The 13,190-nt window shown below is 39.2% G+C and overlaps 1 protein-coding gene across 5 annotated transcripts in view; it reads left to right on the plus strand.

Moving 5' to 3' along the window:
* Positions 1–13,190, plus strand: part of usp13 (ubiquitin specific peptidase 13) — a 34,248-nt gene that overhangs the window by 14,698 nt on the left and 6,360 nt on the right. For all 5 annotated transcript variants that reach the window (XM_046049476.1, XM_046049477.1, XM_046049478.1 and 2 more), the window contains exons 11-18: positions 1,100–1,225; positions 3,911–4,064; positions 4,658–4,832; positions 5,003–5,091; positions 5,868–5,990; positions 9,391–9,414; positions 9,828–9,971; positions 12,357–12,526. In XM_046049476.1, the coding sequence (XP_045905432.1) occupies positions 1,100–1,225; positions 3,911–4,064; positions 4,658–4,832; positions 5,003–5,091; positions 5,868–5,990; positions 9,391–9,414; positions 9,828–9,971; positions 12,357–12,526 (1,005 nt within the window). The remainder of the gene's footprint in view (positions 1–1,099; positions 1,226–3,910; positions 4,065–4,657; positions 4,833–5,002; positions 5,092–5,867; positions 5,991–9,390; positions 9,415–9,827; positions 9,972–12,356; positions 12,527–13,190) is intronic.

Raw genomic sequence — 13,190 nt, forward strand, 5'->3', positions numbered from 1 at the left:
CCTCAACCACATACCAGACAGCTGCCAGGAAACTAGGAGAGGAAAACCATTAAAGCCCATTTTAAGCCTTGCTAGCCACAGTAATTAATAGGGCAGAGCCGACACCCTGTACTTCCTACACATGTGATGGTACGTTTGGATACATATTGACAGCTGGGAAGACAAGGGGAAGGGGCTTGAGTTGGCATGCTGTGGTCTGTTTGTGCTAAGAAAATATTCCCCAATACAGTTATATATTATAATATATAATATTATTATATATTGGCCTACATTGGTGTGGCAGGGTGATGTAGGGATGTCTCCACATTGGATCTATCTGTAATTAATCGATCATGAACTTTTTGACTTACATGTTTAGTTAGGTTAAATGAGAAGATTGAACGTGTTCAACTTTTACTTCAGCATAGCACTAACTCTGCAGAAACTCCCTTTTAGTCACAGACTGCCTGTATCAATAACATCAGGACTAGCATAAGATAACCAGGTAGTGACCGAACACAAGTATTTCGAGTTGTGGAGTATTGGGTGTTGCTTGTTTCTAGTGAAACACGAAGACTTATGAATACTTTCATCTTTGAGTGTCATGTGTTTCACACCAGCAGACAGATGAACCAGACACAATCTTATTTATTTATTTATTTTCTCTGCTTAGCAGGCTCCATCAATTTTTTTTTTTTAAAGCCCTTTTTAATAACCAATAGGTAAACAAACTTTTTTGTTAAGAAATCCAGTCGTGGAGAAGAATTTATAGAATTTGAGAAGCAGTCATGCCAGTTATTCATTCATTGTTGTAACATTATCCTTTCTGCATACTAAACTTTAAGTTACAGCCAATACCACTGTCTGTGTTATGTTTTGACTATTGTTTTGGGATCACACAATATTGTCTCAATATAATATTTTAGATTCTTATTAGATTCACAACTCTCAGGTTGTAAATCAAGACTCTTTACTGGAGCTATAACGAGCTATGTGACACAATTCTTCACAGGTATATCTTCTGTATAGAGCCTGATACTGGCAGGCTACTTTCAGTGTTTAAAAATCACCACTAGTCTGCTGTCTTGTCTTGTGTGACGCCCAAATGTTGTAATTCCAGCACCAGCAGAAGGGCATCTCTCCTCGGATGTTGAAGGCCCTGGTCAGCCGGGGACACCCAGAGTTTTCCTCCAACAGACAACAAGATGCCCACGAGTTCCTCCTGCACATGATCAACCTGGTGGAGGTGAGTGAAACTAAAACCCTGTAAAGGTCAAAATAAAAAAAAAAAAAGTACAGTAGGTGATTGCCAATGAACAGAAACTACAGCCAGTAGACTGTGAAGGGGCCTTGACATCATGGGGGGAACAAAAAAAAAAAAAAAAACAAAATAAAATAAATAAATATATATATATATATCTGATGTACAAATGTTGAAGTATTAGATGCTGTTGGTTGATAAAACAATAAATATAATGGATGAGATGTTGTGCACTTTAATTGTGTTGTAGTGCAGTATATAAGCTTAGTCCAGATTTGTCGTGTTTACAGAATTATTTGCATAGTAGACTTTTTTTTTTTTTTTTGAGAAGTGCCACGAATTGTTCACTGAAGTATGTTGTTAAAAGAATCATATTTTAGCAATGGCAAGTAAGGAGAAACATTATTTTCTGCCCCTCTGTTGCTTGGTTGGTCTCTCTGTCAATCGCTTTAGTTCAGAACAAAATATTACTCCACGTATTGCTCAATGTACCATTAAATCTTCATTTGGATGTTGATAGTCCTCAGAGGATTTCACCTTATGATTTTAGTGACTTCTTCACCTTTAACGCAGCACCACAACCAAGGTATCTTTGTACTTAACACAACATCCACTGGTCCATTATCTTCATCAGCAAATGGTATTTGGCCAGTTGTGATGATGACTCTGTTGCTATAAATTGTAATCTTAATGTTATAAATTGTTAAATAAACATAAACTTGCTGTTGTTCAGTCTAGAAATGTGATTAACTATAACTTTGAAAGGTTACTATGACGCATTACATACAGCATATAGCAACTGTAAGTCGCTTTGAATAAAAACTTGCTAAATGACTAATTATTATATTTATTATGTTTTATACATATCCACTGGGATATAATTCTAGTTAATGCAACAGACAGACTGATCCTGCCTTTGACAAAACTACACTATAAACTTTTGTGATCATAACATTTTCACAAAATGGCTGGGTTACATCTGACCCCTAACACACATGGACATGCAGTTGATTGGGAGGGTAGGGTTGGGAGGGTTTTTCACTAAACACAGCACACTGTCTCCTTGGTTGGTACATACACGTGGGGTGCTCTGATGTGTCTTTCTCAACTAGGATATATATAGCTCAGTGCTATCTGTTACACAGGGAGGCCAGATAACGCTTCCTATTCTGCCTCAGCCATGATACATGCCCTGACTTGGACCTGACGCTCCACCTAATGTTGTGACGAACAGCAAAACATACCACCCAGATTTTCTGAGCCCCAATTTGTCCATATTTGCCCCATTATCTATAGACGCCTTACAACTCTTGTGCTTGAACACGATTTTTTTTTTGTTTTTTTTTTTTAGGAAAAAAAATGCCCTTACTGTTTTCCCCTTCTTTGGTCCACTTTCTTGCCTTTACAACTGTCTGTAAAGTAGACACCGATTTAGTTATCCAGACATAGATGACGGGACTAAAGCCACCACCATCAGCAACATTTTCCTCTGTCAACGTCAGCCTGCATACTTGGCGTGAGTAAAATTATAACTTGTGTATTTCTGTAGCTTCTTAGAATAGAAGGGCTGGGTTGCAGAAAGGCTGCGTCGCAAACTGGTTGTGTTAAGTCACGATGCCATCCTTCATCACAGTCTTCAAATAAACACAGTCTAAACTTCAATGACCCCGACCCCGTTCATAAGTAGGGAGATGAGACAGAGCTGCTCAGTGCTAATGATGAATGCGCCTGTGATTCTGAAAAGATGTAACACTCTCAGCTATGAAGGGGTAATTGAGGCGGTTCCTAAATTAAACAGTCGCAACTACTTTATGAATAACTGACCCAGATCTCTTAATACAAACAGCAGTTAGGTTTAAGTCATGCCAGGAGGACTGTAATAAACCACAGCAAAGAATAGCTTATAGATATAGTTGCATTTCAAACCTCAGGCTGTCATGTGTCACAGGAGCTTTAAAATATAAGCTTCACATGTACCATAAACTTGTAAATACCTGTGTTTCAAACTGTTGATTGATATATCTTTTTGTAGAACAATACTTATATTTTTTACTGCTAACTGCTAAAATACAATCAGAACTATTCTAAAAAGTATTTGTAACAGCCTTTAGACCATAGGACACTAAAACTATGCTAATGCAGTTAATTTGAGATTATCGGTGCATTAGCCAGATAATACCATTACAATGTAAGGGACAGATGACAGCATGTGTGCCATTAAGATTTTATTTTACATATTTAAATCAACTATTAAATAAAAAATGAAGTGTGCAAAGAAAACGCTGTTTATTGACTAGTCTGGGAGGAACCTCCGTTTTATCAGTGTCACATCAAAGGTCTGTATTTTATACTTAACAATATTTACATTTACATTTAGCTGATGCTTTTATCCAAAGTGACTTACAATTGCTATACATGTCAGAGGTCACACACCTCTGGAGCAACTAGGGGTTAAGTGTCTTGCTCAGGGACACAATGGTGGATGGGTCACAGTGGGGAATTGATCCTGGGTCTCTTACACCAAAGGTATGTGTCTTATCCATTGCGCCATCACCACAATATGTCTGATATATTATCAAACTGAAATATGTGTCCGAGCTCATGGCCTGATTTTGTTGTTGATATATAAACCCACTCTCTCATCCTCCCAATATGTTGTTGTGTTTACAGAGGAACAGTGCAGGCTCAGAGAATCCAAGCGACGTCTTTCGTTTCCTGGTGGAGGAGCGAGTTCAGTGCTGCCAGACACGTCGAGTTCGTTACACTGAGCGGGTGGACTATTGCATCCAGCTGCCAGCCCCCATTGAGGCGGCTACGAATCGAGGTAAAGGAGCTCCCGTCTCACTCACTCACACTCACACTCACACACACACACACACACACACACACACACACACACACACACACACACACACACACACACACACACACACAAAAAATGTTCAGCTGCAGTAGGAAGCCACAGCTGCTTCTGTTCGGTACAGCTGGCATGATGCTGGGCTCAGGTGGCTCCAGCCGCTGGGAGAAACAGCAGGTCCTTCTCTGAAAGGGCACAGAAGGTCCTGACTGAGAGCTGTGTAGTTCAGAAAGAAAAAGTGACTGCATACACATTCTTGGCTTGACATAAGATATTATATGACAAATGCTATGTGTTATTGAAAGGATATATAGCGGTAGCTAATGTTATTGTAATGTTGTCCTTTTAATTGTGACAATGTTTGTATAATTAGAATAAACAAATGTGACCTTAGTGAGCAGCCCTCCTGAATGGTACATTAACACTTCAAATTATTTATTGATATTAAAATGCAACTTGTATCACAACTTGTATTGATTTCTCTCAAAATACTGAATACTGTGGGGTGTTTTAGATCAATTATGCACCGCTCAAAGTGTTCTTTGTTGTCATTCTACCAGAGGAGCTGCTGGTGTACGAGGCCAAGCGGAAGGACGCTGAGGAGAACATGCGGGCTCCCCCTGAGCCGGTAAGAGCGCGGATCCCCTTTACCGCGTGCCTGCAGGCCTTCACAGAGCCTGAGAACGTCCCCGACTTCTGGAGCTCAGCGCTGCAGGCCAAGTCAGCCGGAGTCAAGTAAGCAAAGGGGCCGCCTGTTCCTTTTTTTTTTTTTTTACCTCATATCTTTAAATTAAAATCAGTTGTATTCATAAATTTATCTTAATTGTCTGTGAAGGTTCTCAGTCATCCAGGTCAAGGGCAACTGGACTTGGTTGAAGATACTAAAATGTTATTTTCCTCTGCAGAACTTCTCGTTTCTCCACCTTCCCAGAGTATCTGATTTTGCAGATCAAGAAATTCACATTTGGGGTTGACTGGGTGCCGAAGAAACTAGGTAACTGTCTGTCTCCCTCCGCTGATTAATGGGATTTAAATGGGTCTTCTACTGGCCTCCACCAATGTTGTTTCTTAATTATAAGTATTTGTAGTACTGTATATGCTCAGCAGAGGGCAGCATCAGTCTGAAATTCTCATGGCATGTACAGTAGCAGGTGAAACTGCTGCTTAAGTACATTTTTGTCAAGCTCATGAATGGCTTCTCCTGTAATTCTTGCAGCTTTCAATTCGCCAAAATTCACCCAGATTGTCTTTGCAAGCTTAACTGTAATTGTTTAAACTGATATTTATAAATCGTGATCTTCAGTATAATATTTGGAGTTTTATGTGGCCCACCATCAGTCGTGTTTTGTGGCATCACTTACACAAACAGCTCACAGGGGCTGAAGTAATGCTGCAACAGGGGCTGCATATAGCTCCTCTTAACAGTAGTGTATTAAGGACACCAGAATAGAGAATATCAGTTTGTTAGCAACTTCTTGGGCCTGAATCCTCACTTATTATATGATCTATTTTTTTCTACAAATCTTTTCACTCAAAGGGAGCTATGAGAGGTGTTCAAATATAACAATGATTTGATTAAAAAAAAAAAAAAAAGATAAAAATGTATCAATGTGTCTTTTAAAAAGGATACTGCCACTCCTCTATGGGCTAAGATCATTGTCGCCTTAAGATGCTTTTGGAAACACACTTCGGGGGAAAGCACAGGCTCAGCTCACCATCCATGTCAATGCATTCCTCCGATATGATATATTATTTGTCTCCTATGTACAGACTTGGCCATAGATGTTCCAGACTTTCTGGATCTGAGCCGGCTGCGGGCTACAGGACTGCAGGCGGGTGAAGAGGAGCTGCCTGACCTCATGCCTCCCATCGTGCTACCTGAGGACACTAGAGGTATGGAACATGTGTATTTTACACAAAGAGTGGATTAAAGTGGGAATGGGTCGTGTGTGTGTGTGTGTGTGTGTGTGTGTGTGTGTGTGTGTGTGTGTTTATGTTTATGCAAAGACATACAGTTTGTGTGTGCACTGACAGATATGTCGGTTAGTATAACACACCTTTTGTTGTACTTTTCAGCAAGGCATCTCTGGGATTACAACTAGGATAACGTAAAAGACATTTTCTCCCTTTTAACCCGACATTTTGTGTTTTATTAATTTCTACTACATATTTGCAAATAATCATTGGTGGCAACGTTTGGTTCTACTTGAGAGATATTCTCTGGTTTTCAGATCAGACAGTGCTCCATTGTTCTCATCCAGAATTCACTGAGAAGGATCCCCTGGTCATTAGACTGACATGACTCATGACTCATGACATCACATGACTTACTGCAGTATTTGCATGTGTGAATGCAAATACCCGACTCTTAACTACTGGGGGCGTTTTTGGCCCTTCATGTTAAATTTCACAGTCCTCTTATTAATTTTAAAGGGCATTGTTTTCCCTGAGCACTTGTTTTTTTCCACTCTAATCATATACTGTACATAAAGTGTACAGAATATTAGAAAGACCTCTTAATATATAATACAGTATATATCGGATTGCACCCTTTTCAGGAGGTGTAGGGTATTTTTGTAACTGAGACAAATGATCCGTGAAATTGACTTTAATATGATGTTCTGCTCAAAGCCACCCAAGTTCTCTCTTAAGGGCATATTGAATCCCATAGGAAAGGCATGCTCAATCAATTACTAAAAGTTGTTGAGTACACAGTGTGGCTAAGTCTTACAGTTCTAATGATTTAATGAGATCCCCTTGTAATGGACTTCCCTTTGCTCTGAGAATAACCTACTGTAGGCTCCTGAGCATAAGCAGTATTGTTGTTACTTTTTTCAATACTTGGTTGCATTAGACTGCTTGTTTAGTGATATTTCCAGTATAACGTATAGTGTACTTGAGCCTCTTTATCGGCCTCTCTTCCTAAAGGCCAAAACTACAACATCCCTCCTTTTTGTTCAGCTTTTTTTGTCTCTGTCTCCTCTGTGATTTGTAATTCCTATTCTTTTAGTCCTCCTTTTGTCGTTTGCAAAGTTCAGCTACATCAACTTATCAGTGTACTCCTTAATATTTTAGCAGGCGTGAAGCACAAAGTGTTCTGTACTGTCTCAAGCTCACAAAAAGGGGTCCAAGGAGCAAAGACACAGTAACATCTGCAAGCAGCCTTTACTGTGATTCACACATTGGCAGACACAGGAGGGTTTTTTTTCTGAGAGCTTTACAGAATTTTTTAGCTGGCTCTTTCTCAGGACAGGAAAGTCGGAGGACGAAACTAAAGTCTGAACATGTTTGTCTGAGTGAACTTTAATATTTCAGGACTGCATGTTTTATGCTGTACCTGCTATCTCAGACTTCCAAACACATGGAATTGGCTTCTTGGAAGATTGCAGTATACGTAAAAGTCTTGCACATTAAAGCATCCTTTCTTTGAGCTGAAACTACCTTACTTATGCAGCACTGCATATCTGACAGCAATAAGCTACACAGCTACACAGTAAAATGGATGCATGAAAATATGTGTAAATGTTTTTTGGATGTAGTAAGTTTGAGGCAGTAGAGTCGTTTGAATTGTTTCGCACCTGCCCCATGTTGACTTCTGTCTGAGCTTCTCTCTCTACATACAGGGATTTAAAACAAGTACCAGTGTGTAAGTCATGTGGTTTAAACCGTGAAATGAAAAGAGGTCAGAGGAAATGATGTGCTGTTTTCAATACATTTTCTGATTTATTTATTTCTCATTTATATGATGAGTTTTGTCGATTAACCACCGGCCCATTATCCCCCGGCTGGCATCAGCAGCGATTAATCATTGCTCACCCTTCTGTTTCCAAAAGGCTTCAGTGCTTCTCATTGATTACACAGCATCGCAAAAACGTGTTTTCCTGTATGCTGCTTGAATCACATTATTTCTTATTGGTCTGTGTATTATCCATTCACTCAACGATTCCAGGCCATTAAGATAATGGAAGATAGAAAAAATGTATCATGCCTTTTTGTGATTCCATTTTTCTAAAGCACAAAGCAAACAATTAAAACTGCTCAAACCATATAGATATTGATTTGGTTTTTTTGCTAATCATTTCGTCTCCTTCGAAATTAAAATGGGAAAAGTCTCTTTTTGTGGAAAAAGGTGTGCAAGGATCTGTTTTATAATTTTGTTGATGCAATGAAAATATGAGAGAGAGGGAGGAAGCGCATGAGTGAGCAAGACAAAGAAACTTAACAAACTGCAAATTACTTTATTGAGTCATTACAAGTACTTAAAACATAAGAAATTGCCTTGTGTAAAACTCTCCGGTAAAGTACTGGTGACAAAAAAAAGTCCATGTAGAGTAAATGAGGACTTTGGAATGAAACAGCAGTGTACATGTTTTTGTTCAGATTATTCTTACCCAGCATCTTCAAATAATTTATGGATCTGTCTCCTTAATGAGTACTGGTGGCAGACACTGCTAAGATTTCACTGTCCAAAGTAACACAATTCGAAAGGCATCGCAAAAATCAAGCTTGTTTAAAGGGAGCGGGACTCTCTCAAGTTGTGATTGCAGTGCTTGGGAACAGTGGGGGTCGATCAATCTCCTCACCGCAGGTGGTGACAAGGCCCCCGCCAAACATGTTTTCTGCCCAGCTTGCAGCTAACTGGAATCAGCCCTGTCTGTAAAGGGACACCCATATGAGACTTTATACCGCACAATAAAGTGAGCCTATATCATTTTTGACGTGAAGTTACAATTACAGGACAATGGTAAATGTTCGAAAATAGTGTTATCAACAGCATAAGTAGAAAAGAGGCAAAGTCAGCAAACCAATTCAGCATTTACATTGAATTGAAGAATGATGTTATGAATTCAACTTTTCATTTGTAAGAAGAATTTATTTCTTCTTTCAAAGGTTACATAGTCTCACTCTGAGGTTGGTCAAAATCTAGTTTCCAGACCTTCATTATTTCAGGTGATCTTGTGTATATTCCTAAATTATTTGTGACTAATCAAACCACCACACAGCAAACCTGGGTAAAATGTAATATTCTAGTAAGAATGCTGAACAAAATGCATAGAGATAGGTGAGAAAGGGACCCAGCACTTAACATTTGCTCTGGGGCCCTTAGCGGGAAAATCCTGCCATGGTGTTACCAACCCAAAATTTGGATAATTCTCTCTAGTTTGATTTGCTATAATATCTTATATATCTGTTATCTGTAATATTTAATTGTTTAACATTCTTACAAGTGAAAGTACAAACAGTGATCTCATTGTGTGCTGTCACCTAAAATAAGTTTCTTCTCCTCTTTCAGATAACTCCATGGGCTCCATAGACTGTGAGTATTTCATTTCTCCTTTCAGTTACTACTACGGTACTATGTAAATGAATATGTAACATTTATATAAGTCATATCCGGGGAAAATGTATTTTGGTCACCAAGCAATAGTGATGAATGCTATGGGGCTATACTCGAGCAGGTGCTGCAGCTGCTCTCTACCTCCAGACAAACTTTACTTTTCCATATGGCTCTTCTTGTTTTAGCCAGACTCATTTCTCTCCTTGATAAATCATCCCTCGATAAAGAAGCATCCCCTGGGGTGATTCTTTTCTGGTCTCTTTGTTTAATGAGACCCGAAGAGAGAGCCACAGCAAATCTGTTTGGTTGTTTAAACCGGAAGGTTACCGGTTGTGTTGAATCAGCAACTGCTATGTTTTAGTTATTGATGTTTTAGTTTATTGTGTCCCCAGCTCCAGAAATAGACGAGGTGGCAGTTATGCAGCTGGCAGAGATGGGCTTTCCGCTGGAGGCCTGTAGGAAGGCGGTCTATTACACAGGCAACATGGGCCCTGAGATGGCCTTCAACTGGATCATAGCCCACATGGAGGAGCCTGGTAAGGAAACTTCACTGCCTTCATTGGAAAAAAAGTAGTGAGAGATCCAGAAACACAAATTCTTATACTTTTTCATTAAGGCCTTTTATCAGCTTTAAGTAAATTAATTAAAACACTACACAGATGATGAAGATGTAGGCATTACAGTACAACAGAAAGAAAAGTGTGTACACATTTTCATAGTTTAACGTAAATTAAAATGTGATGTGTTTGCAGGTAGTGTTAAAGAAGGTCACTTCAGTGTTTGTTTCAATGGACAGAGTTTACAGTAGAGCCAAGTGTTGCTGAAAGGTTCAGAAAGGTCTGCTAGGTCTACACAAATGTATCGGGGAAGTCATTGCTTCCCTCAGCTGCTGCTCAGTGTGATGGCTTTTCCTGATCAATGAAATTAACCTACATGCCAGTAGTGTTAAAAAGGTTGTACACTGTACTGTACCCCCGACTCCAATTATGTAGACCTAAAATATTCAAGTAATCGAAACCTTAAAAGTATGGCCCCTTCAAACAGTTCAACAGTTTAATTCATTCTTGAAAACATTATGTCCAAATTCATCGTAAGGGTCTAATGATCAAAAATAGTCAAGACAAAATATTCATGACAAGAAATGAGGTGTGGGGGGTGAGTGTTGAGGGTTGAAGAGGTAATCCTAACCCAGAGAAACCAAAAATACCAGTGTCAAATAATTTAAACAGCAGCTGCACTTAAAGAGCCACAGTTCAGCAATTTCAATAAGCTGAGTCTACAGACTTTGAAAAGTGAGCATGAGATGTGAGCGTTGAGTTCAAGGGAATGGGCAAGGAAACGAAATGCAGATGCTGCTTCACAAAGCAACACAAGCAGTCATATGATGTTCAGCTCACATGTGAAGCTAGTGATTATAATAATTTTTTTTTTACTGAAAAAAAACTGCAGCAAGTATACAAAGCCAAGGCACGTTTATTTGTATGGGACCTATTTTTTTTTTTTTTTTTTTTTTTTTAAATGCAAAGGTAATTCAAAGTGCGAGAAGTATTCCATCTCCACTTCCTCCATTACAATCAGTTGTTTTTGCAAGTGTCAGACTTTGCATCCCTTTGTGTACTGCAGGTGTTTATTTCTGTATGTCTGTGTGTGATCAGAATGTCATCAGAAACTTTGTAAGCCGACTTTCTCTTATAAAGCCTCTCAGTAGTGGAGATGTTCCCCTGAGGTGTCGTCACTGTTATTTCCCTGGTTGGCTGTAATGGGCCTCTACAGTGGAGGGAAATTAGAGCAGCCCTCTGCCTGTTAGGTTTTAAATGGTCTTAATGCATCTGCAAAATGGGCTGCATTCAGGCTCAAAAGCGTCAGTAAAACGGTCTGACCCTGACTGCTATACAAGTGTTACTACTTCTTATACCTCCCCCACATTTCTTTGGTTTCTTTACCTTCACATTAGCATTACTTCAACTTGTTTTTTGTTTTTTTTAAACTTATCTTTTCACTTCATCATTTTTAGAACATAACTCTCTTTTTGGCTGAGGTGAACTTGTTGCATTTACAAAGGTAAACTTAAAGCACGGTATTCAGTAATGAGCCTCACTGAACAGGACCAGAGTTCATATAAACTTTAATAAAGGCTGTGATGAGATTGAAAGACAGATTGAAGCTGTCAAAGTTTATGTTCGAAATTAAATAATAACAACCAGTTTAACAATAATTTAGCTTAACATGCAAATATACACTGTTCAGTTATCTTACTACTTGGCCTGCAAGACGGCCTTCTCCCTGTCGCATAAAAACTGTGTTATGGGCAATCTAAAGGACACGAGACAAGGAGGGCGTGATAGAGACGATAGTGGGAGATAAGTGCATTTTCATTTATGGCAAGTAATGAAGGCTCTGTTTATGGCCAACAGCAGATAATTACAGTGAAAGTGTCCTTGTTCCCAGGTTGAGGGTCTCTTCACTTTCATTAGAAATTGTTGAAAGTGCTCAAAGCATTGCAGTTGACTTGGAAACAAAGCCTGTATTCTCAGTTGAGGATGCTTCCTGAATTGATGTAAATTCATGCTACGTTCCTCCTGTGGGGATTCTTCCGAACAGCAGTAATATCATGGATCTGTGTTTCACCTTTTAAGATGTTTTGTTTCTTAAAAAAATACTCACTAGATCATCCATAGTCAGAGATGTTGATGACATGAACTTCCCAGAAAATTCTAAAATGAGTTTTACTTAAAAAAAAAAGTTAAACAGAAAAATACTTAATCGCTGTAGAGACATGTACTAAGAAGTATTTCATGTAAGCAGTTGCCTGTGTCTCTACTGTGTTCGAATTTTAATATATATGGCTTTGTGTGTACATATAGGGTTAAAAATAAATAGAGAGCTACAGCATCTCATTATTCTCTCTCTTTTTTTATCAGACTTTGCAGAACCTCTCACTCTGCCTTCGATGATGGATCCTGGTCCCTCCACCAGTGACAGCCCCATGGGTGCCACACTTCTAGGCAACTCACCCCCTGAGGAGAGCGTCGCCATCCTCACTTCCATGGGCTTCCCCCGCGCTCACAGCATCCAGGCACTCAAAGCCACGGTCAGTCTTCTGCCTACTCTGTTCATGTTTGCACTTTGTGCACTAACACATAACTTTGTTTTCTCCGTTAGCTGGCTCCAAGACTTATTACAAGGCATATATTTTCTTCTAATAATTTGTTTCTGCCAGCAGATTATTCATATATTTAATCCTCAACATTTATTATAACATTATAAAGAGTTATCTGTTTATTGTTTATCAACCTAAGTTCCTTCATTTGCTGCTGCAAGCACCGTGGGTCTAATACATCTCCTGCTCCTGAGAGTGAAATCCTCTGCTGCACACAAAGTGATATATTGTGTTTGGGACAAAAGTAATTTGTTTTGAATGATGAGAAAAGGAAGGGTAGCTAGTGTGTGCCAGTACCGAACTGACAAAGGAAAGAGCACCACTTCCAGAAAGTCAGACTTCTGTGGGTGGCGCTTATTCTGAGTGTGTTGACTTGTTGTGAGTTGCCCCCTGATTCTCACGTTTTGTGTTTCATATTTACCCTCAGCAAAAATATCCTAGCCCACTGTTATTAAGACACAGAAATAGACACCAGGCTTCCTTGTTTATCATCCTCAATGTCACCAAACTCCCTGCCATCCATGATGTTGCTGAAGTGAAAAAGAAATTAACACATTTTCCTCATGAGGGGGGATGGAGGTGTGAAGCAGAAAGG

The sequence above is a fragment of the Micropterus dolomieu genome, linkage group LG05 (genome assembly GCF_021292245.1).
Source record: "Micropterus dolomieu isolate WLL.071019.BEF.003 ecotype Adirondacks linkage group LG05, ASM2129224v1, whole genome shotgun sequence".
NCBI classification, from domain to species: Eukaryota; Metazoa; Chordata; class Actinopteri; order Centrarchiformes; family Centrarchidae; genus Micropterus; species Micropterus dolomieu.